General features: G+C 34.4%; 1 protein-coding gene across 6 annotated transcripts in view; it reads left to right on the forward strand.

The window, feature by feature from the left end:
• Positions 1 to 25,147, forward strand: part of TDRD3 (tudor domain containing 3) — a 133,981-nt gene that overhangs the window by 53,481 nt on the left and 55,353 nt on the right. For 4 of the 6 annotated variants that reach the window (XM_074329351.1, XM_074329352.1, XM_019750791.2 and 1 more), the window contains exons 4-10: positions 1,876 to 2,036; positions 6,633 to 6,774; positions 11,461 to 11,532; positions 13,917 to 14,066; positions 19,394 to 19,534; positions 24,248 to 24,404; positions 24,937 to 25,062. In XM_074329351.1, the coding sequence (XP_074185452.1) occupies positions 1,876 to 2,036; positions 6,633 to 6,774; positions 11,461 to 11,532; positions 13,917 to 14,066; positions 19,394 to 19,534; positions 24,248 to 24,404; positions 24,937 to 25,062 (949 nt within the window). The remainder of the gene's footprint in view (positions 1 to 1,875; positions 2,037 to 6,632; positions 6,775 to 11,460; positions 11,533 to 13,916; positions 14,067 to 19,393; positions 19,535 to 24,247; positions 24,405 to 24,936; positions 25,063 to 25,147) is intronic. The other 2 variants (XM_019750792.2, XM_019750794.2) reach the window with 1 other exon arrangement.

Here is a 25,147-nt window from a genome sequence, read left to right on the forward strand (position 1 = left end):
GTTCCTCCCTAGAATTCCCCAGCTTTTTGTTCTCATGATCAACCAGAGGTGGGAGATGAGCAAAAATGGTGCTGTTCCTACCTTGTATTTGCATCGTTGGCATTATCCTCAATTTGTGTTTCTTTGGCAGAAACTTTTGTAGCCACTGGTCATTTTATAAGCATTAATAGTTAACACTAGCTTGTAAAATCTCTCTATCCTTTTGAGTATGGGCAAATAAAAGGCAGTTTATCAGAACCAACCAGTGAAGGTGCCATGTCAGCACCCTTGGGATGTAGAACTCCTCAAGTTCCATAAAGATGCCTTGTGAGCTGTATGTCCTATGAACTGAGTGAGGGTTTGCTTGTTGCTTTGGACATGAAATGTTAGGAAAGTTTAATTCCTTCTTACTAAGAATTAGATAGAAACAAGTGTTTCTCTCCCACACTTTTGTGGATGTGTACTTCCTAGGATGCATGAGTCTCTTGGGGACACCAAGCTCTGGAGCATCCCTGATTGTCTAACAGAACTTCTTGCCGTCATGTAGACACTCTGTGTCTGTGTGATCCAGGTATGAAGCACTTGAAGTGTGGCCAGTGTGGCTGAAGAATTGAAATTTTCATTTCATTTTATTTTAATCTCGTTGGTGAACTGATTATATCTAGCTCAGACTAGATATTTGTCAGTGTCTAGGCTAAATATTTTGGGATAGTAAAATAAACAGAATGTCTTCATTTTAATCATGTTAAAAGCAAAAAAATTTAAGTTCATCCTGAATTAGCAGCTTATCTATACATGTTAATGGCTTTGTTTCAATGTGGAATTTTTGTTTATAACTAAAAATCAGATGAAATTTCTTTAATTATATTATCTAAGCCTAAATTTATAACAAAATTATTCTTTTGCAGGCCTAATAGTGGTAAATATGGAGTAAAATTTGTCAACTTGGGGACATGCTTACTTGAGAAACCAAGTGTAAATGTCAGTCATTTCACATTTCTTTTTGCTGGCAATATAAATTAAACTAAAGATTTTACTTTAAAGACTGTAACCAAAAAAATAGCCTTTTTTTCCTTTGCATGTGTCATACAACTCAAAGGTATAGTGTTTAATAATGTGAAAAGTATGTTAAATTTCTTTTTCAGACATGTAAGCAGAATTGGTTGTATTTCCCAATTGTGCCATAAGCGTTTTATTATATAAAACTTTTAACTTCATAGCTGTTAGTCCATCAATTATATTTTCCTCTTTGATTGAAATGTGGCCAGAAAGAACATTTCTTCTCCTTCCTGCCAATGCATGTAACAGTAGATTTAAACTCATTTAAAAAAGGAAATGTGAAAATAAGTTAAGTATACCTCATACTTGAACTTTATCGTTTACATTTTAGAGTATTGTATTCTTCATTTATGCCAGAAGAGGGTGTACTTTAAACTTGATTTTTTTTTTAACAGAAAGCATTCCTCTCTACTACTGCTGTAAAGTTGATGTTTCTTTAAAAAAAACTCCCAAATCTTTAATTCCAGAATATCCCTTAATATACATGGGAGGAGAAGGGGAATGTGCATGAATGATTTAGAGCACATAAGAATGAAAACATCTATTAAAAATACACCTTTAATCAAGAAATATAACTTTGTTGTCCTAAAGTGTTATTGTTACTTTTTGAAAAAATTCAGAATAATTTGTTTGAAAACGTTCTTCAGGCGATCCTTTTGAGGTTTTATCTTTAAATTAAAAAAAAACACCTTGAGATATATAATTTAATTTTGACCTTATTTAATTGAAGTTATCATTATAAATCATAAGGTATGACCATTAAGGAAAAGAGAAACACTATAAATGAAAACAAAGCTGTGGCTAGAAAGTGATATTTATTCCTTTGTGTTTTGACAGCTTGAAGGTCCATGTGTTTTGCAAATTCAAAAAATTCGCAATGTTGCTGCGCCAAAGGATAACGAAGAATCTCAGGCTGCACCAAGAATGCTGCGTTTGCAGATGACTGATGGGCATATAAGTTGCACAGCTGTAGAATATAGTTATTTGTCAAAAATAAGGTAATTGGCACTTTATTTTGTATGTTTGTTACAGAGTGTTTGAAGGTGCTTTTCAAAATGGGTTGCATTTTAAGAACTTTGAAAAGAAGGAATGAACTCTTCAGTGCATGTTATAATTTTTCAGAAGTAATTAAAGAAGTGTGTATTTCTACTTTATCAATACAGAAAAAATAGTTAAGAATGGAGTTAGTTACTCCTTGCTTCAGTGTTAATTATAAAAACAGAAGTTTAAGGTGTTCTTGCATGAAAAGTCATCTTTTCAATTTTATCAGTAAATTGTAGGTCATTCAAAAGTTGCCCAGAATTTCTTAAAACATGTTACAGTTTCTTCCTGGACAATTAGCTGTGTTCATCACCCTGTTTAGTGTTCTAGAAAAGTTTATAGGCGAATTAGTTTTCTCAAGAAATGATTGAAGCTAGAGAGGTCTGTGTGCCACCCCTACTTTCTAAGAGAAGGAGGCACTCCATGAGGAAAAATTTCCAAATCCTTCTTTTGGCTATTTTTATGAGAGGCTTTTAGAGTCATGACTGTTGGAATGCAGAAAAGCAATAAGGAAGGAAAAATGTCTCCCTTATCCTCAGTGTCCGCATAGATCAGTTTGAGATTTATTTACTAAAGTAAAAGCTTTAACTGGACATTTGCAGCCCTCCGCCTCCACCCCCTTTTGTTTCTCAGGAATTTTTTATGTCTGTTTGCTGCTCTGACCTTTTTCATTTAGTATAAATTCTGAGACCATACTTCTCTCCTGAGCAAGCGTTTCACAAGCAGTTAGCGTCCACTGTGTTCCAGCCCCTTTATCTGGTGCCGGAGGTACAAAGGCAAACAGGGTTTAGATTTTGCTCCCAAATAGTTCATATGTTAATGAGGTAGGCACATAGCTTATAAATTTTAATAAATATGTCAACTAAAAGGATTAGGAATCCAGAAAATTAACTCTATGTCGGGGAACCAAGAATGGGTCTTAAAATAGGAGTCGGTGGTTCGGGAGAGATGAGAGAGGGAGTAGCTCATGCCAAGACACGGTGTCCTGACAACAGATGGTGAACAGTTCTGTCTGGGGGACCTTAGGTGATTTGGAGCGATAGTGTGAGGCAGCAAATGTGGCAGGTCCAGACCCTGTGTGCTGCGCTCAATGATTTCCCTTCGTGTTCTTTCCTTCACCCATTGTCTGCCTCTGGTAAAGGAGACCCCTTCCTTAGGAGACATGTTTGTCTAAAATACTGATTTTCATGTACAATGGGGTTGGGTTGTTGACTTTGCGATTATGTTGTCTTCTTTTTCAAGAGTAGAAGGATTCCTACTTTTGTGGAGAAATGGAGCCTTTCCTCCTTTGATAAATTCAGTCAGACCCCCTCTAAGGGAGTTCACAGGTGCCTCAGAAAGAAGACTGGCCATACAATGGCTCATTCTCTGATTTCACTGCTGTGTGTTTCTTTGAGGTAAATGAAAACACGAGATCAGCCCAGAGAGGAACGTCCCTTATGCACTCCACTGTCATCTTCCATTGAATTTATTACAGTTTAACAATTGAAAAAGTTATTACCACTTGCTCATTCACTCATCATTGAAGTAGCATGTCTACTTTTGGTGCTATAAAAACAACAGCTTGCAGAACTGTTCTGACATGTGAACAATTTGGGAGGACTATTTTCAAAATAAGTTTGGTTAGTGGTTACTTTAGTACAGGGGTGTCCAAACTTTTTTCAATGTTTTTCACCAAGGGTCATATGCGGTAAAATACACAAACAGCTGAGCCACTCACTCGAGGTGAAGTACGTATTGCCTCACCTGGTTTATTTAAGTAAACTAAATATATTTTTGGAATTTGCTGCGGGCCAATTAAAAATGGATTGCAGGCCGCAGTTGGCCTGTGGGCCTCAGTTTGGACACCCCTGCCTTAGAAGGAAGTTGGAAGGACTTGCTCGAGAGGACAAACCAGGATATGGGACAGAATGTGTTGCATTTCTCTTGGGTACTTTTGCCACTCTTCATCCTACCTCTTGCCCCACTTCTCCTGTGGTGTGTGTGTGTGTGTGTGTGTGTGTGTGTTGTTACGTTTAAAATTGCAATGAAGAGAGAGTAAAGGTACTTTCGGGTACCAATAAAAACAGCAGTTAAATCAAAATATGTTCCCTGAATAAGAGTTAGTTATGACTCTGAAGTAGTCAAAATTATGATAAAATTTTAGCACCTATTTATCCTTTTGTTAAAATTTTATCCTTATGTTAAAATTTTAGCACATATTTATCCTTTTGTAGGAGTAGAACTATAATCTGGTGAGTGGAAGTTTTTATCAGTTATCCTAATGAAATTGTAGGTCCATCTTCAAGTAATTTGACATTTTTTTCCTCTTAACCTAGTAGGGAAAGTTTGGGAAAGGTATATTTTACATGAAACTTAGTTCATCATCATCTTTCAGATTAGCTTTAAGTTTTAAAATATTATCACAAATGCCCCTGTAATCTGCATCCTGTTTTTAAAGGTCTTTTGTAGTTTCTTTTATTGTTCATTTTGTGTTTCAACATTTTTCAATTTTCAGTTTTACCAATTTGTAAGAAATTATTGACTAAAAGTCATTTTGAAGAACACACATAGGTCTGATGTAAATAATATATAATTTATTAGTAATTTCTTTAGAGATGAAGAGTATAGCACCCTGGTATTCTTGGTGGTTCCCCCCCTCCCCCAAATGATGACTGTAGAGTAGTGAAAATCTGGATCTGCTGATTGCCTGGAAGTGGGAAGAACTTCTTCACTTAGTGTTAACTGTGCCCAGTTGTTGCTGATCCAGTCTGATAGACACTGTCCTGAGTTTCCTGCGTAGGCCCGCGCAGAGCTCTGTACTTACGGGGAAGGTTAGGTAAGCTGCCCATGACCTTTTACTCTGTAAGTTACCTGGAATGACTAAGGATGGTTAGGCTTGGGGTCCTTAGAGTAATTTTTACCAGACAGTGTCTTTGAAACATGGTGTTGGAGGAGAGCTGTACGTATACTTGGGACCACCAGAAAGATGAACAAGTGGGTCCTAATGCAAATTAAGCCTGAAACTTTGCTGGAGGCAAAAAATGACAACACTGAAGCTATCCTACTGCAAGCACATCATCAGGCAAGGTTCTTTGGAAAAGGCAGTAATGCTGGAAAACATAGAAGACACCAGGAAAAGAAGGAGTCCAAATGTGAGATGGATGGACTCCATAAAAGAAGGCATAGGCGGGAGTCTAGAGGAGCTGAGCAGGGTTGTGAGGACCGGACACGGGACATCACGCATTCGCATGGTCTGCAGGAGTCAGAGCCGACTCAGTGGCAGGGAACACAAAATGTCTTGCTCTGCATACAACCTTTGAAGCTTTAAAAACAGGCATATTCTATTTCTTCTAGTTAATACTGTTTTATCAGTCATCTTTCTTCAGAATAGACCAGTGATATCAATGCATATCTCAGCACATGGTGAATTTCACAAGCTTTTAAAATGTGAACAATGTGAAGGCATTTCAGCATAAGTTTCTAATTCATCCTACTGTGTTTCCCCGAAAATAAGACCTAGCTGGACCATCAGCTCTAATGCGTCTTTTAGAGCAAAACTTAATATAAGACCAGGTCTAATATAATACAATATAATATAATATAATATAATATAATATAATACAATATAATACCAGGTATAATATAACACAGTATACTATCAGGTATAATATAATATAATACCGAGTCTTATATTAATTTTTGATTCAAAAGACGCATTAGAGCTGATGGTCCGGCTAGGTCTTATTTTTGGGGAAATAAAGTAAGTTTTTAAGACAGTCTTTACTCCTATTTGGAGTGCTTTGGACCTTGCTATATATGCAAGGAGATGGGGTGGGCTTGGTGTATGAGTCTTTACCTTAGAATAGACATATGTGATGAAATGGATTTCTTCCATTGTTTCTTGTACCGAAAGGTTGGCAGGAGGATAAACATCTTGTCTCTGGTTTCTGTAAAAGGGATCATGGTGTTATGTTTGCCCCAAATCTGACAATAGTAGCCTGTTATCAAAAAGGCCTTTTAAAGTTAATAAGCTTTAGCATAAATATTTGATCTTTTAGTGGTTAACAAAAAAGCGTTATTTTTTTGTAGATTACAGTAGCTCACATAGATGTAAAATTTCTATGATTATTACTGCTCAGATATCTTTTTCTGTAATAAAATTTAATTTTGTAATATAGTGTCTCTTTGCAATGCACTGTCAAAGCTCAGAGGGAAAAATAGCAAATCATATTCGTACAGCATGGCATTATTGACAATATACTTTCATATGTTTTATTCTACTTATCTTTACCGCAAATTTGTGAGGTGTGATTTTTTTATTGTCCACTTTTTACATGTGGAAACTGAAGTTCATATCTTTGTCAATAAAGTAGAAAATGACAGTCTTGTTCCTGGACTTCTGACTTGCTCCTTGGTGATCTATTCACACTATATATAGCCAGTCTCCTGAAAAATAGTTTTCATGTTAGTTCATTTTGAAGAACTTGACTAGGTTGTAATATGAGATTGAATTACAGTTTGGGGAAGAGCTTCAACTTGGTTTAACTTTTTTTTTTTTTCCTTTGCTTTAGCCTGAACACACCACCTGGAACTAAAGTGAAACTCTCAGGCATTGTGGATGTAAAAAATGGATTCCTGCTCTTGAATGACTCTAACACCACAGTTCTTGGCGGTGAAGTAGAACACCTTATTGAGAAATGGGAGTTACAGAGAGTAAGTGTGGACCAAGAATGGCTTCGACTTTTAAAACACCGCACTCTTTCTATTGCATTCTGTATTTTAAGGAGACCTTCCCATAATGAAGAGTGATATTAGTCCTTTGTGTCAGAGTTTAATAAATGGAATACATTCATCTTTACAGGAACTATCTACCTTTATTTAAGCATATTATTCCTCTAAAACAGATAGCAGTTTTCAGCATTTGTTACATTTTAATACATATTTTTAAAAGTCATGTTTTACTAACAAGTTTTCAAAGCTGCCAAGATACCAGTTATCAACTGTGTGTAATGTATCTGTGTATAATTCTTTGCAAAAAGCAAGAGTTTGTGCATGCAAACATAAAAACGTAATGTATATATGTATTTGTCTCTTCTACATACACACATACATACAGATGCAAACAAGTTAAAATTTCACCGAAATGACAGGTTCTGTGGCCTTTGTCTTCCTAGTCGCTTTAGTTGGTGCTCCCTGCATTTATGTTACCGATACCTTCATCCTCCTATTCATCTAGGTTATCTAGTAATCATTCGTCTGCTTTGCTTCCAGCAGCCCACTCTGTTGGCCCACTGCAGTCACATCTCACATGTCTCTTGCCCCCCACTTCCATGGCTGCCACTGTGGTTGAGTGTGTGGATCTCTCGCCTGGACTGCTCAGTAGCCTTTTAACGATCTCTCCACAGAGCCTTTCTCCATCGCCTCGTTCATGCTGTGCACTGCTGCCACCTTATCTTCCTCCAGCATCATTCAGAACCCTGCTTGTCTTTCAAAGGCCTGACTTTGGGATTCAAGGCCATTTATATTCCAGCCCAAGTGGCAGTTTACCTTGTCAACTTTCTAAGTTATTTCAAATACACTTTGTTCGAGCCAAATGGAACTACTTGCTCCTTCTTTGATTCCCTATGCTTTCCTTAGTTATGCTTTTGAAAAAAGAAAACAATATTTCACCATTTTTACACCATTCATCTTGTTTTCTCTCTCCAGGTACTGCATGGCCAAATTGTCCCATGCTTTTAGACTCAGATCAAATGCTTCCCTCTTCACAAAGTAAAGTAGTTGCTGCTTTACTGAAATCTTGGACCACTTTATCCATATTAAGAAGTGTACTGCTTTTTACCTAGCACTAAAATTATTTTTCTTTCTTTTTTATTTTTTTCAATTTATTTCTTATGTCCTTAAAGAGGTTGTAAGCTTTTTAAGGTCAGAATTCTTGTTTGTGTCATATTTGTTTAATTCTATATTTATTGCACAGTGTGCAAGTGTTGTGCTGGGCTCTTACGTCATTATGTCATGCAATCCTCCTAACAGTTTTGTAAGGGGCTGTTATGTCCATATAGATCAGAAAATTGACGGAAAGAACTGTTGACTATCTTATTTTATGATTAGACAGCTAATAGGTAATGGATCTGAGTCTTCCTGTATCTCTAAAGTATTAGCTCTGAGTCTTACATGTAATAAACATTATAACAAATAATTGTGAAATGAATGGGTTACAAAGCACATAAAGCTAATTACTCTTTGAACTAAAACTGACGTTCTTGTACCACTCTCAAATCTTGCCTGTTGTTGAAAGTGCGCCAAGGAGCAACATTTCAAGCTTTGGTGTTTTATGATAAGTCACTCTCTACTATTTTCTTAGTTTGAAAGTGCCTCTTTTGGGAGGTAAATAAGGCAATTTAAGCACATTTTTAATTTCTTAGTAGTCATTCCTTATGATACTAATGTGCTACATTTTGGGCTGCTGTACTCTGCAACATAAGATAATGTTTCATAACTACATTGTTTAGTTGAAAATGTACAAAAGCAGGTAAGTGGTTTGACGGTTTTACATAAATAGCCAAGTTTATGAACTTTGAATTTCCCAACAAAATCCCACTTATTTTATGTGATCCTTTCCTTTAACAAATTGATATGTTGTATTTTTTTATTATCATTAGAGATTTTTTTAAAATGTGGTAAGATGTTCTCAAGTCATATCAACATCTTACATCATTTTCCCACCCAGCCAGCCAGAACTATGTCACGTCATGTCAGTTAAACGTTTCTAGGAACTTCCTTACCCTAACACACACACACACACACACACACACACACACACACACACACATGTGAACGCACACACGCATGCACACATGCACACAGAGAGAGAGGGGGGGGAGAGAGAGAGAGAGAGATTAGTAGTAGTTTGATAGTTGTCCTTATAACGTTTTATTATGTATCTTTGTACTTTGTTCCCTGAAAGCCTGTTAGTATTTCTTATTAGGGAGCAATAAAAATTTACATTAAAAAGAGTTTAAAAACATCTTAATATAATTATAGTTCTCTTAGGTTTTATAGTTTTTTTATTTGGTAACCATAGCGATGTAGAAACCATGGAGAGTATAATTACTTGAGCATCTGGCAAGTAATACACAGAAATCAAATGTGCACATAGAAAACATAAACCATAGAGTTAATTTTGAAAGTAAAGAGGCCCTAAACATTCTTCTAAAATAAATAGGGGAAGGGAACATTGAATAGTATTTAAACTATGTGCAGGTGTTGTAGCTGTAGCAAGTTGATGACATACAGGTGAAGAAAAGAACGGAAGCGTTTATCATTCCAAACTGAAACTCGTACCCATTTAACATTACCTTCCCATTTCCCACCTCCTTCCTCCCGGTTTCTGCCAACCATGATTCTCCTTTCTGTCTCTATGAATTTGACCACTTTAGGTACCTATAGAAGTGAAATCGTACAATATTTGTCCTTTTGTGTCTGGCTTATTTCACTTAGCATAATGTCTCCACATTTCATTCAGATTGTAGCATGTGTCAGAATTTTCTAACTTTAAGGCTGAATAATATTCCACTATATATATATAATATATATATATATACACACACACAACACATTTTGTTCATTCATCCACTGATGGACATTAGGGTTGTTTCTACCTTTTAGCTATTGTGAATAATGCTATTTTGAGCATGGGTGTATAAATATCTGTTCAAATTGCTGCTTTCAATTCTTTTGGGTATATACCCAGAAATACAATTGCTGATCATATGGTTATTGTTTAAGTTTTGTGAATAACTGCCATATTGTTTTTCATGATGGCTGCACCATTTTATATTCCCATCAGCAGTGCGCAAGGGATCCAATTTCTACACATCCTTGCCAATCCTTGTTATTTTAAAAAAAATAATAACCATCCTAATAGGTCTGAAGTGGAACCTTATTGTGGTTTTGATTTGCGTTTCCTTGGTGCTTGATGATGGTTAGCACCTTTTCTTTCATATGCTTATTGCCCATTTGTATATCTTCTTTGGAGAAATGTCTATTTAAGTCCTTTGACAATTTTTGAAATCTGTTTTGTTGTGTGATTTCTCAATATATTCTGGATATCAATTCCTTTTCAGATATACGACTTGCAAATATATTTTCACTTTTCATAGGTTGCCTTTTCACTCTGTTGGTAGTGTCCTTTGATGCACAAAAATTTTAATTTGGATGAAGTTCAGTTTTATCTTTTTTCTTTTTTTTGTTACCTGTGCTTTCAGTGTCATATCCAAGAAATCATTGCCAATTCAGTATCATAAATCTTTACCCCTATGTTGTCTTTTAGAAGTTTTTATGAGTTTAGTTCTTAATTTAGGTCTTCGACCCATTTGTAGTTAATTTTTATATATGGTGTAAGAACATAGGTAACGTTCTGTAATGGTAATTATTAAAAATTTATCATTCCAAACTGAAACACAAAAAAGTTTAAAATTAAGATGAATAAAATAACAACTAGTGCTTAACACCTCAAAAGGAAACAAATAGGAGGAATAGATGACTTAAAGAAGGCCTGAAGCTTCCTTATGACATTTTCAAAGGAATTTATAATGTGAGAAATTGCTTTTGCAAGGAGTGTAACATTTTTTCCCCATTTGTGTAATACATTGTTCTCGTTCTAATCCTAAATATGAGAGGGAAAAAAGAAAACAAATCAGTGGAGTTTGGAACTTTATTTTTATTAAAGAACAATCAGTTGAATACTTCTTCAAAATATAAATTAATAAACAAGTCTTTATTAAGGACATTTTATTGTAGTTGAAAGTAATCTCCATATTATAAACTAGCAATCTGATCTCTTTAAATAATTTGAAATCACCATTATCACTATTCCTACAAATTGTTTCTAGTCACAACACTTCTGATCTCTGTTCCAAGAGCTCAGGACAAAGACCAAATATGTATTTATTATTATATTGCAATATCACAAGTATGTTGTTTGCTAATAGATTTTATGTCTAAAAATTTTATTTTAAGGATAATTTCCAGGTCAGGTCTATCAGACTGTAGTTTTTATGTACTTTAAAGTAAAATTTTTGTTAGCAAAGTATGATGTCTTTGAATTTGCTACTTATTGGGGAGGTTTTTTTTACTGTGTTTTCTTATGGTAACAGCTTGTAAATATTGTTGAAAACTGGATGTGATCATGTGTTTTGGTATGAGAAGATCAGAGGAGAGCTTTTGCCTACTTAGGAAGTTAGGAATAAAATGTTTTATATAGTTTGAAATAATTATAGGAAGCTTTTCCCCCTGTTTCTTATAAAGATGTATTAAAATAAGTAGATTCCTGGTACATTGTAAATGCTGTAAATATATTTTTATGCATAATTTCTGTTTTGTGACTCATTTTTCTCACAGAGCTTGTCAAAACACAATAGAAGCAATATTGGAACTGAAGGTGGACCACCTCCTTTTGTGCCTTTTGGACAGGTAATGACTTTCATGTTGGCAGATGAATTTTAATCAGCAAAAAGTGTTTTTCATTTGTATTCAAGTTGTACTTAGTTTTGTGCCAAACTATTCATTCAGAGGTTATGGAGTTATATGGAAATATATTCAGTACAGGAATTTAATAATTTTTTTTTTTTCTTTACTATAATTAAATTGTTGGTGCAGATGCATTTCTCAAGAGCTGTTAACCCAAAGATTGAAGAAATTAAGAGGCACCCTTCAAAATAAACTTACAACTAATTAAGATAGGATGGTGGTGGGGCATTTTTTTTTTTTTTTTTTTTTTTTGAGAGAGGGAAATGCAAAAATAAGAAGTTAAAAATATGCTGTAATGTCTCATTTTGTTCATTAAAAACAAAAGAGAGAGAGAGAGAGAAAATCAAAGTGTCACCGGGAGGTGTCCGGTTAGCTCAGTTGGTTAGAGAGTTGTGCTAATAACACCAAGGTTGCCAGTTCGATTCCTTCATGGGCCACTGTGACCTGAGTCTTCCATTAAAAAAAAAAGAAAGAAAGAAAGAAAAAAAAAAAGTGTCACCAGAAGGATGACACAGAAAAAGTGAGAACACAAGAATCAGGGAAGGGTCTCATTGCACTTGAGGGGAGCCTGCTATCCCAGCCATCCTTTCCAAGATGCTATTCATCTGCCTTGATCCAAATACCCATCTCAGTCAGGGACTGAATTTTATTTCCACTTGGTATTTTCCTTTTCCACCACAGCAGCACTGATCCTTCTCTGACATGAGCTAAAGGCTTTCTGTCTCCTTCCTATTTTTTAACTCCCTTGCTGAGAAATGTTACCTCAAGGAGCTCCTCAGCTGGCCGTATCTTGTGTCTTCCTGATTGTGCTGTGTCAAACTGCATTAAGAACCATCTCCTGAGGCCTTTGCCCGCGTTATTCCTGAAGAGTCTGAGCCTAATCCCCATGGCAGCTTGCTCTTTGCCACAAGGTGCCACCAAAATTTAGCTGTTGGTTATCTGCTTTGCATTTGTTCTTTTTTCATCTTTGAGAGTACTGTCTCAGAGCGCAGATGGTTGGGGACACAACAGGTAGGAAACAGCGACCTTCATGTCAGTAGCAACTGAAAAGAAAGCAAAATTTTGTTTGAAAAAGAGATACCTAGTTGATCAGAAGATAAATGGGTAGGGTCAGTTGATTGGCATTTTCAAAAACCATTTTGTAGGGTCTACTCAAAAATTAAATAAAAGTCGTTCTTGCATCATGGCTATATGTCATTTTTTATTGTGCTTTGAAACAAGGGACAGAGGATAAAAGGAGGCAGGATGCCCTGTGGTGTGACCTGTGTTGATGATATTCTCACTTCTACCCCCAGGATGAAAACAGTGTAAACATTCTAATAATTTATGTTTAAGAATGATAAATGATACGTTTGTAAGAATTTGCTTTTCCCTTAAACATTGTAGTGATAATATTTTTTTCCTAAGTGGCTCAGAAACTTATGATTTAATTATTTTCCAGAACTTGAAGTGTGTTTTATTAGTTGTTTGTCTTAGGAAGTATAATAAAAGTTGTAGTTTCAATAATAATATTTGTTTATAAAATCCATTCTGGAAAATTCTTATTCAGCATCTCTTAGCCGTGTATATGACTTAAAGACAGATCATGCTGGCTGTGAATTGGTATCAACAGGATATACTTACATTGCTAAAAATCTGTGTTTGTATAACACTTTCATTTGAGAACATGTTTTTCTTCCTTTAATTAATGAATTGAGAAAAGGTTCATTTTATAGGATGTTTTACTGCTAGGATTGGAAGGGAGGACAGAATTCAGGGCTTATTTTTCAGTAATGATGGCTTTCTCAATGTATTTTATGAGACTAAAAATCAAAAACTTTGTAACCTGATTGAGGGAGAGAAAGGTTTGTTTTTAACTTTTGGTTTATAAGTTCAAGGACATCTTTTTATGTTAAAACGACTGTACTCCTGAACCCTCATATGGATATTGTGACATAATGTGTAAATCAAGCTCTTAATAAAAAAACTGAATTTAGCTTTTCTTGTGCAATAGTCTAGACTGTTTGAAATTTTAAATTATTTTAGGTCATTATCTTAAAATGAAACTCAGATCTTTTGGACAATGTATGTTTTAAATATGTGCCCTGTTTTAGACGGCCATGTTTTTGGGTAGCTTTTTATTTGCCAGTTACACTTATTTGCAAGTTACTTTAATTCATTTTCTATTTGTATTTTTAAATGTATGGGAAAGAATTGTACTCGTATTTTTATGGGCTCTCAACTGTTGTCATACAGACATTTTGTTTGAAGAAGTAATACTTTCTTATGAAAACCTTGAATCTCTTTTGGAACTACTGCAGTGATTGATTTTTATTTATTTTTACCAGAAGTGTGTATCTCATGTCCAAGTGGATAGCAGAGAACTGGATCGGAGAAAGACATTACAAGTTACAATGCCTGTCAAACCTACAAATGATAATGATGAATTTGAAAAGCAAAGGACTGCTGCCATTGCAGAAGTAGCAAAGAGCAAAGAAGTAAGAAACTAAATCATCATAAATTTTTCTTATTTCTTGCCATTATGTTCTATTTATACTACTTATACTTATTATTGTCTTTTCATAAGCTAACTAATTCAACAAACTTTGGACATTCTGCGTGCATATTCCATCAGTAGAAAATGACCTGGTCCCTTATGGAGTCCTAAGCTTACACATTTTGGTCGTGTGTTCTTTTAACAAGTCCTCCTGACAATTCCATTCAGTTACTCTTGCTAGAAGCCATCCTTCTTTTCTCCCACTTTCTTTTATTCTTACAGTGTAACAACTGAATCCAATACTTTTTATTACGGCAAAAAGTTTCCTGTTAGTAGCTGGACTTGATGACACTTTTTGAGGGTAATTTCCCCTATAATAGCAATTTCTGAAAATGCAGGTAAAAATCAGAGGATAAAACAGTGGCTCAGGATTAACATTTTTGTCAGTTTTCATTCTTAAATCTATTTATTTTATATAGTAAAAAATATTTTTTCTTTGGATTGTGTTTGTGTTTATGCACACATACCTCTGCCATCATTTACTATTAATAGCCAAATGGTTTTCTTTTAATTATTTTTAATTTCTTGCTTATTTTAAATAGGTGTTTTTCCCTATGATTGATTTGTAGACTTTGATAAGAATTTTTAATTAATGAATTAGTTGCCTACACAGACTTTTCTTAACCAGTGAAATTGAAATAGTTTCCTTTACTCAAGAAAGCTAATTGCTTTCTATTGAAATTCAAAGTTTAAGAAGAATTCTTGCCTTTTGGTTGTTCTTCCTGCAGTGTGTCTTTCTATCATCAGTCTAATGTAGGGGCTGAGGGCACAAACTCTGGAATCTGACAACCTGGAAGCATATCCTGCTGACAACCTTGGGTGGGTTACTTAAAATTTGGTACCCCATTTTTCTGTATCTATGAAAAGAAGATGATAATGGTACCTACTTCCTATGGTTATGATGATAATTAAAATTGGTAATCTTTAAAACATTTAGAGCACCACATGGCGCAGATCATGACGCTCCTTTGCTAAAAGCTCTCAATAAATGCGGCTATTGCTATTCTTCACGATTTTCTCTATTCTGAGGCACATTTTAAAAAGCCATTTTTAATATTTTTGAAATTAATACATTTTACACAGTTTACATGAAATGGTTTCTTTTTCCCAAAAAACTATCAAAATTATGGAGTTTCAGACGAGCATATTGGATATACATCAATTTCTTAATGACGGGAGGAAAGTTGTTCTTTTGATTTACATTTTTCTCAAACTTTTCTCCCAAAGTTTGGGTTGATATGATTTAGTGCTATCTGTTTACTGGAACACAGGTAACATAATATACTATAATTGATTATATAAAGTCATAATTGGTCACATTGTATTCCCCATAAGTATTTGATAAATAAAGAATTATAATTTTCTGAAGCAGATGTAAAACTTCTCAATTTATATATGAGATTTGACGGAGGCTCAAAACTTGCCAGAGGTTACCCAGTGACAATTCTAGGACAAAAACCTATTGTATTATAGTAGAGGATTATATCTATATCTGTTTACCTTTCTATGTAGATAAGTATATACCTTTTTATCTTTAATCTGTCTGAACATCAAAAATCATATAACAGTGTAATTGTTCTGTAAAGATATATTATGATCATTCATTTAAACACTTGGGTGGATTTGGTGGAATCTACTGCAAGTGATAAAGTGATAATTTTCATTCCTTTTTCCTTTAGTCTTTCATTCAGCAAATGTTTTTTGAGAACCCTGTGTGCCAGGAAGTGTTTTAAATGCTTAGGTTAAATCAATGAACACAGAGACAAAAGCTCCCTGCCCTTATCATGCTTATATATAGTAAGGTTGACAGACTGTTAGCATAATAAGTATGTAAACTATATGGTAGATTAGAAGTTGGTAAATGCTGCAGGGGGAAAAGAAGAAAAAGTAGAATAGCATTGGGAGTGCCACTGGGAAGGTGCAATTTAAAATAGGATGGTCAGAATTTGAAAATTCTTTGAAATTCTTGTGTAGTTTACATTCTAGTAAGGACAGTACATAATGTAAACATACTAAATAAGTAAATTGCAATTTCAGTTTTAAATATAGTCATTTGAATACTCCTCAATATGGTGAGGTTTGAGCCAAGGCTTGAAAGAGATTAAGAGAATTAGCTCTGTGGTTATCTGAGAGGAGTAGTCTAGGGAGAAGGGAAAGCGGTTGCAAAGTCTCAACAGCAGGAGTATACGTTCAAGGAATAGTAAGGTGACCAGTAGAAGCAGAGAGAGCCGTGGGACAGGTAGTAGAATATAAAGTCAGGAGTGGTAATGGGGTTCTGCCTCTGAGGGGCCCTGTACGCCATCTGAAAGAGATTGGTCTGTATTCATAGAAAAATGAGCCTTGGGAGGGTTTTCAGCACAGCAGTAACATCCGCTGACCTTCATTTTAAAAGTCTAATTCTGGCTGCTGTGTTCAGAACAGATTGTAGAAAAGGAAGATTGGAATCAGACAATTTAGGAAATTATTGAAATAATTCAGTGGGAGAAAAATGATGGCAGCTTGAATGAAGATGGCAGCTGTGTAGATGCTGCAAAGTGGTCAGATTCTGGAATTTGTAGAGTCATCAGGGTTTCTGAGAAATTGAATGTGAGGAGTGAGAGAAGAGATGTTGTGAATGACTCCAAGGGTTTTGCTCTGAGAAATTGGTTGGTTAGCGTTTGCCTTGAATTGGAGAAGACTGGGTTGGACCAAATTGGGAGAGGAGAACTATCTGGCGTTTCGTTTTGAATGTATTAATATTGAAGTGCCTATCAGACATCCGTGTGGTAATGCTTAATAAGCAGTGAGACAGAGGAGTGAAGTTGAAGGCTGAGCTTTGGAATGGATATATACATTTGAGAGTTGCCAGCATATAAATGTCATTTCAAATTATGAGGCCAAATGAGATCACAAAAGGAATGAGTGCTGATAGGAAAGAGAAAGGGGTAAGGAACGAACCCTGTAGCGTTTCAACCTTACAGGTTGGATGAAGAAGGAGAACCAGCCAAGATTTGACCAGTAAGATAGAATCAAAACAAGAATGCAGAAATTGTATCATGGAGGAAGGAGTATTGAATTTATCAAAGATATTGAAAAAGTCCTATAAAATGTGGCCTGTGAATTAATGTAGAATTGGGGAAGTCATTCATTCCCTGCACATTGTTCTTAACATTCATGTAGATGGTGGCAAGATAAAATACAGGGTGTCAAGATCAAGTTTAAGTATGAAAATATCAGTGGTTGGTTGATGTGAAAATCTGTTCAAGTTCTTCAGTCATTATTTTAGTTCTTTCAGTGAGGAAGTAAGCAAAGCCAACAGTGATAATGGGGGAGAAGATGTTGGCGGTTTGAGGAGTGAGGAAAACATGTAAAATAGTGGTCTATAAGATTGGGAGGGTGAATGGGTTAGAGAAATACAGGAAGTTGATAGGCAGCATGAAAGGCCTGCTTGAGTTTCATGGGATGTTCTCTCAGATGCCTAATTCACATAACCTGGACAAGATGGTGTGGCCTAAAGGACGACGTCAGTTACCTTACGGGTAACGTTTAAATTGTGATGATTCTGGATATTTATATTTTTAGTGAGTAACAACTATTTTAAAGCAGTGAAAAGCAATTCTGAAAGTCCTGTTGTTTATCCTATTCCTTAATCCGTAAAATGGAAAGAAAATAATAAGGAAATGCATCCAGAAGATGGGAGTATTTCACTGGCACTAAAAGAAAAAGCACTTTTGGAGTTACGGAATTTATATATTCCAGGCATATATTTAATTTGGAACAGGTCAGTCTCTGGACTATTCAGGTAACTGTGTTCTAACGTATTAAGCAAAGCAGTAATATGGTTATCTGTTATGAGTGTTTAACCGGGTGCCAGTTACTAAATTCATCACTCATGTTGATGATATCATTTAGTCCTCACAACATCTCAGTCAGGTTTTATCATCCCTATTTTAAGCATGAAAAGCTTGAGTGTCATGGAAGAAGGAAGTTAAGTGACTTGCCTAAGGCCAGGAGCTAGAAAGTAGCTGAACCAAGATTTAGTCCCAGCTTTGTCTAGCTCCAAAGCCAGAATTCCTAACTATACTACATTGTCTCCCAGTCTATTAAACTTTATATCACATTAATATAAACTCACATTTTTCTTTACAATTATACTAGTGATGACTATCAAGATATTCCAAATCTGCTTTGTGGTGGGATTACATAAACCAAAAATTGAATGAACCCGGTAATACATCCTTGGTTTTTGAAGATGTTATTTTCATTTTTATTTAAATATTGTGGTGTATCAACCACCTAATGGAGATGTTTATTGTGTTATCCATAAATGCTTATCTAACATCATTTTTCTCTTTTTCAGGTTCTATTTCTTTATATTTTCATCTCATTCCAAATAAATTTATATCTAGGATGTTTACTGGGTATAATCATTTTAAAGTACATTTTAAAATGTTCATTATTATTTCTAATAAAAATCAAGTCTTGACTTCTTCCTCTTTTATTAGCTCTGTTAAAACTATACAGATATTATATAATCAGATGATTAATTTGATAATTGTACAAGTAACAACTGTGGGATGCTTTTTAATCTTGAGTTTATATCTTTTTAAACCAAAGTTCTTCATGTTCTAGTCTTTTCACAATAGTTTTGGTAAAACATAAATGAAATCAAGTCAAAATTTCAAATTTGATTACATATATAATTATTCAAATAAATTAAGCAAAATAAGAAATACAGATTTCTAAGTTTTTATACATAGTTGGTAAGACATAGCATATGTAATTAATGTAAATAATAAATTAGTAATGAAAGTTTTAATCCAGTGTCAAAATTTATATTAGGTGTTTACTTTCTAAGATTATGGAATCGTATTACTGTTTAGTGCCATGCCAGAAGCAGCCTTGCCATATAGCTCTTATGATAGTAGTCAATTATTTTATCCTAGAATCATTTTTCACACCTAATTGCCATAGTGCTTGTATTATTTTATTTTATTTTCTAAATTGTTGTCTATTTAAGTTTATTCTGATGACGTGCCTTTGAGACTTAAAGATTATAATCATATAATTATTTTATTGTCTTTCCTGGACTTATGGAAAGAAGAGATTATGGCTAGTAGGTATTTGTTTAAAAATAATTAGGTAACACTTCTATTTTTTCATGTAAAACATAAATAAGAAACTTTTACTACTTCAGTTTTGCTAGATATTTTTAGTTGTAGCTTAGTCTTCAGTACTATTTTTAAATGCTATTTACTTATATCTCTTTTTTCTTTCTCTTTTCTAAAGACCAAGACATTTGGAGGAGGTGGCGGTGGTGCTAGAAGTAATCTCAACATGAGTGCTTCTGGTAACCGAAATAGGGAAATTTTACAGAAAGAAAAGTCAGCCAAATCAGAGGGGAAGCATGAAGGTGTCTACAGAGAGCTGGTAAGGCTAAGAACCAACATGAAGTTAAAGTGTTCTTCCTTCAGTAGCCTTGATGATATTTTATTCTTTCTCCCAATTACCTCTGGCTTTGTTCAGTGTATTATGGATAGATGTTGCAACTCTAAGAAGGCTTTCATTAAGTATTACAATTCACTCATTGAAAATGTGGATTGTTTGAAACATAATTTCCTTAAAATTTCCATCTTACTTAAATTTCTAATGTCTGAATAACATCCTTTAGAATAGATTGCTAAAAAGCCATCAAATTAAATAGAAGACACTCAATGGAAGTTATATTCTAAAATTTGATGCATGAAAAACACAGTTATCTGCCTTCTCCTACCCTTTCCCACATCTTTTCTAATATTTTGTCTAAAGAGATTTTGTTTAGCTTTGTTTTGCTCTTTGAGAAAAATATATTGAAGCAACTATATATATATATATATTATAGACTCAACTGCAAGATATACCTGGGTTTTTAAGATAAATAAAAGGAGTCAGATATATTTCTGATATGCTACAGTTTCTGCAAATATAATGGAACTGATAAGAATTCATTTTCCTCTGCCTTTAGAGGTTGAATGACTTTGGACGATGTTGTCTGTAGGGTGCAGAATACTGAGACTACATTAAATAATGGGGTTTATTATCTCATATAACAAGAAATTCAGAGGTAGATGGTTACAAAGGTGGATAAATTCAACAGTATAACAACGCTGGAGTTCTGGTGGGCACCTCTGTGATTTCTTGGCTTTCTTCTTTATGTTTCAGCATTCTTCATGCATTAAATCTTCATGCAAAAAGTTCAAAGGCAAGAAGAAAAGGGGTATTTCCCTGGGTGTGGATCTGTTTTATCAGATAAGAAGATATTTTCTGAACTCTAGCAAATTCCATTTATGTCTCAGACTAGAAATAGGTCATATACTCACTCCCAAATCAATCACTGGCTAAAGAGAATGGGTTTCTAACTATGGGCTAGGCTTTCTCTTCCTTGAACATATGACAATCTCATTCTTTAAAAAAATAAAAAGAGTTTTCAGGTTAGAGTGGATACAGTGAGCTGAAAAAGACATGGTCCCTAATTCAAGAAGCTTTTAAACTTGAGTAAATTGAGACTACTTCTCTGGGGATATCTTGCCATAGAACACCAGAGACCTATAGTTTGGGGTTATTATGAGGATTAAAAACATATGAAGGAGGTGATATCACAAAGATGGTGGACTAGAAAGCTCCAGGAATTGGCCCCTCCACCAAAACAACTATTGACACTGTCCGAAGCAACTTTTTTATAACCCTGGAGCCTAGTCAAACTCTTGCAACATCCAGAGTATTGATTGATGGAGAAGAGGCTGGTCACTAGTTGATCACAGAGATAATGGAACAAAGATTTCAGTGATCACATACCACAGGGAGATAATTTTTGCAAAGAGAGTTTGGAAAGTCACTAAACAAACTTACAACCATAGTCATCAAGTAACAACAGCAGTCTCTGAGGAGGAGGGAGAATCTGATTTCCATAATTACCACCATTGCAGTATTCAAAATGCCCAATTCTCAACAAAAAATTACAAAGCATACCAAAAAACAGGAAAATATGAATCATTTATAGGAAGAAGAAATTGAAAGAAATCATTTCTGAAGAAGCTCAGGCATTGGACTAACTAAACACAGATTTTAACTGTCTTAAATATGCTCGAAGATTTGAAGTGAACCATTGACAAAGAACTAAAAGAAATTAGGAGAACAATATATGAGCAAATAGGGATTATCAATAAAGAGATAGAAATTATAAAGAAACTCAGTAGAATTTTGAGAACTGAAAAATACATTACCTGAAATTAACAATAACAAAAGAATTATTGCTCTGGTTCAACATCAGAGTAGAACAGGCAGAAGAAAGAATCAGTGAGCTTTAATATAGGACAATAGAATTGACCCAGTCTAAGATGCAGAAAGAGAAAACAATGAAGAGAAATAGAACCTAAGGTACCTATTGGATACCATAAAATATACCAACATACACATTGTGGGAGTCTCAATAGGAGGAGAGAGAAACAGGAAATATATTTGAAGAAATAATGACCCCAAATTTGATGAAACTATGAATCTACAAATCCAAGAAACTCAACAAATTCCAATAGGATAAACTCAAAGAGAGACACACCAAGACACATTATAGTCAAATTGTTGAAAGCTAAAGACAGAAATCTTGAAAGCAGTGAGAGAGAAGCAACTCATCAAGAACAATATTGTACACCTGAAATTAATACAACCAATATAAGATTGTATACCAATTATGCTTAAATAAAAATATTTAAAAAATTGAAAAATAACAGGGAACCTCAATAAGATAAACAATCAATTTCTCATTAGAAACCATGGAGGCAAGAAAGCAGTGGGATGATATATTGAAAATAATGAAAGGGAAAACTGTTAAACAAGAATCCTATATCCAGGAAAACGACCATTCAAAAATGAAGACCACCAAAATGATAATTTAAAACAAATGCCTACCCACTGAACTGTACACCTGAAATTAATATAAAATAATATTGACTCTCAGCTATAATTAATACACACACACACACACTCACTCACGGTACCAAAAAGATGTGTACGCATTTTAAGAAAGGAAAATTATATTAAAATTATAATACGTAATATATACCAATAACAAAAGATGAATACAAGTCATGTTTGACTTCTGCAATTATAAGAGGTGCTCAAAGTGGATACCATCAACATACAGATGCTTCTGATTATGGAGATCTAATGCATGAATAACGTTGACCAAAGTGTCCACTTGTATACATTTTTTTGACAGCTCCAGTATACATATAGTCACGGGATGTAAAGTACAGCATAGGGAATCTAGTCAGTGGTATTGGAATAGCTATGTACGATATCAGAGGGGTAGTAGACTTGTTGGGTTTATCACTTTGTGAGGGGTGTAAATGTCTAATTGTTATGTTTTATACACCTGAAATTAATAATATAAAAAAGAAAATACTGGTATAAGTTTGAGTGTACATGAGTTATTCTAATAACTATGTTCCAAATTCTTTGCAAATTGGATGGTTTTCAATTCTCTTTCTTTTCAACAATGGAAGGAAGACTTGATTGGAATGTCAGATGACAGATCCTTGAAATAATTTTTGATAATAGATGGTATTATAGGTTGGATTATGTCCTTCCCCACAAGATATATTGAAGTCCTAACCACCGGTTCCTTAAAATGTGACTTTAGTTGGAAATAGGGTCTTTACAATGATATCAAGTTAAAGAGAGGTCATTAGGGTGGGCCCTAATCCAAGATGACCCTAATTTGATTTCTTTATAAAGAGGGAAAATTTAGACATGGAGACAGACACATACAGAGGATAAATGACCTGAAAATACATAGCAAGAGGATGGCCATGGAATTGGAGTAATACATCTACAAGCTGAGGAATGCCAAAAATTGCTACCTAACAACAGAAGTTAGAAGAGGCAAGGGAGTTCTCCCCTAGAGCTGTTAAAGAGAGCAAGGCCATGCCAGTCCCTAAGAATTTGGTTAACTGCAAATCAGGTCAACAAGAAAGCCAGCATAAGTTATAAGAAGATTGGGGATTGATTGCTCATTAAGAGTTTTTAGTAAAGTTCTATGTACGGGACAGCTTCTTAACTAGACATAATTTGGGAGATTATTAGAAGAGAGAAAGCTTGGAAGGGTTGATTTTTTTTTTTTTACATTCAGATAAGATTTTTAATAAGAAGGATGAATTATAATTTTGATGTCCACTCCTTTTTACATTTACTTTAGCATATCTACAGCAGGGATATACATTTTCTCTAATGTGTCAACTCTGATCTATTGATAGTAGCTACTGTGTTTAGAAAGCATTCTGTGTTTGCAAGGATCCAGTCATCTTTTGGAAAAAAAAAAAAGTACTGTGCTTTTATCGATGTCTACATGGATATCAGAGTGGCTGTCTGGAATACGCATGCAATGGATATGCTATCTTAAAGCCAACTCATCTTGGGTGTACAACAGTTAGTTATGCATTCCTCAGCTGGCTATGGTTCAACAAATTTCTTATGGGATATGTTTATGTTACTTAAAAAGTTCTTGAATTCTACTCAGGTCTCGACTCATTTGTCAAGGAGATTTTGGGTTCTGGCATTTGTAAAGCAGATTTATTTTATTCGGGGTATATGTTGTCAAAGCATCACAGATAGTACTGCAGTATTGCTAATGAGTAGAACAGAATGCTGAAACAGTAGGGAGTAGAAAAAAACAAAGCTACTGAGATGGTACTGTTTTGTTAGCTTCATTTTATATTTTGCATTTTTGGAGAGGTATTATACTATTACTACATTTCTTGGAGATGTATTAACCATGAAAATTTTTAATTGGGTAGTTTGCACTGTTTATATTATTTTCAAAAGCCTTATTCTGGCTTATCATAAAATTCCTTGTTTCTGTTTTGGGTTGTTTTGCATTTGTAATAGTACTTGTGAAGTCAGAGTATACTCAAGGCACAACCCTACATATCATGCGGATTCTTCCTTGACTGTTGGTTTGAAAAAAACAGCAAGTGAATGTTGTATTATTATGACATTTTCCCATAAGCATGAGGTATAATTGTTAGCTGAAAAGCAGTATCTAGTTAAAAACATATACCTTGCTTTTTTTATTGTCTATCACATAGCTTTTCTCTTCATTCCTTACAGGTTGATGAGAAGGCTCTGAAGCACATAACAGAAATGGGCTTTAGTAAGGAAGCTTCGAGGCAAGCTCTTATGGATAATGGCAACAACTTAGAAGCAGCTCTAAATGTACTTCTTAACAGCAGTAAACAGAAACCTGTTCCTGGTCCACCTCTGAGAGGTACAACTTATTAAGCAATGTGCCAGATGGTACTGTTTTCCTTTCAGACGCATATATGCTGTTGACAGAGGCTAGGTTTTGTTGCTGTGAGGCTATAACTTTATTTATTTACCATGTGGTAAGTGGAAGAAGCACCAGTTTGGGAACTAATCTTGGCATAGTCAAATGTATTATGTGATTTTTCAAGTCCTAATCCTATATTCTTTTTAAAAATTAGCGATTAAAGACAATTTTTATGAAAATAATTTTTTTCCTTAAAAGATAATTTACATGAACAAATTAAAAATTTTAGATAGATCATTTAGAGGGATTAAAAGTACTCGTTAGTACAATCATTTGAAAACTTATTATTGAAACTAATAAAAAATCAAATAAATACAAAAATCTTTTATTATCAAAGATAGAGAATATGCAGAAAAATATATAAAAGTAATATATACAAAGTCTTGAGATGTCTGCTGATTATATTTTAGTGTATTTTCTCCTTCTGTTTTTGCATGTACAATATATGTGTCTTGCTTTACTTTTTAAGGTAAAGGAAAAGGCAGGGGGCGAATAAGATCAGAAGATGAAGAGGAACTGGGAAATGCAAGGCCATCAGCACCGAGCACATTGTTTGATTTCTTGGAGTCTAAAATGGGGACTTTGAGTGTGGAAGGTAGGCTAACTTAAAGTAGATTTTTTTTTAAAAGACCAAAGTTTATTTGTAATTGTACAAAGAGGTTTAGAGCAAGTAACAATAT

This window comes from Rhinolophus sinicus, linkage group LG04 (genome assembly GCF_036562045.2).
Source record: "Rhinolophus sinicus isolate RSC01 linkage group LG04, ASM3656204v1, whole genome shotgun sequence".
NCBI classification, from domain to species: Eukaryota; Metazoa; Chordata; class Mammalia; order Chiroptera; family Rhinolophidae; genus Rhinolophus; species Rhinolophus sinicus.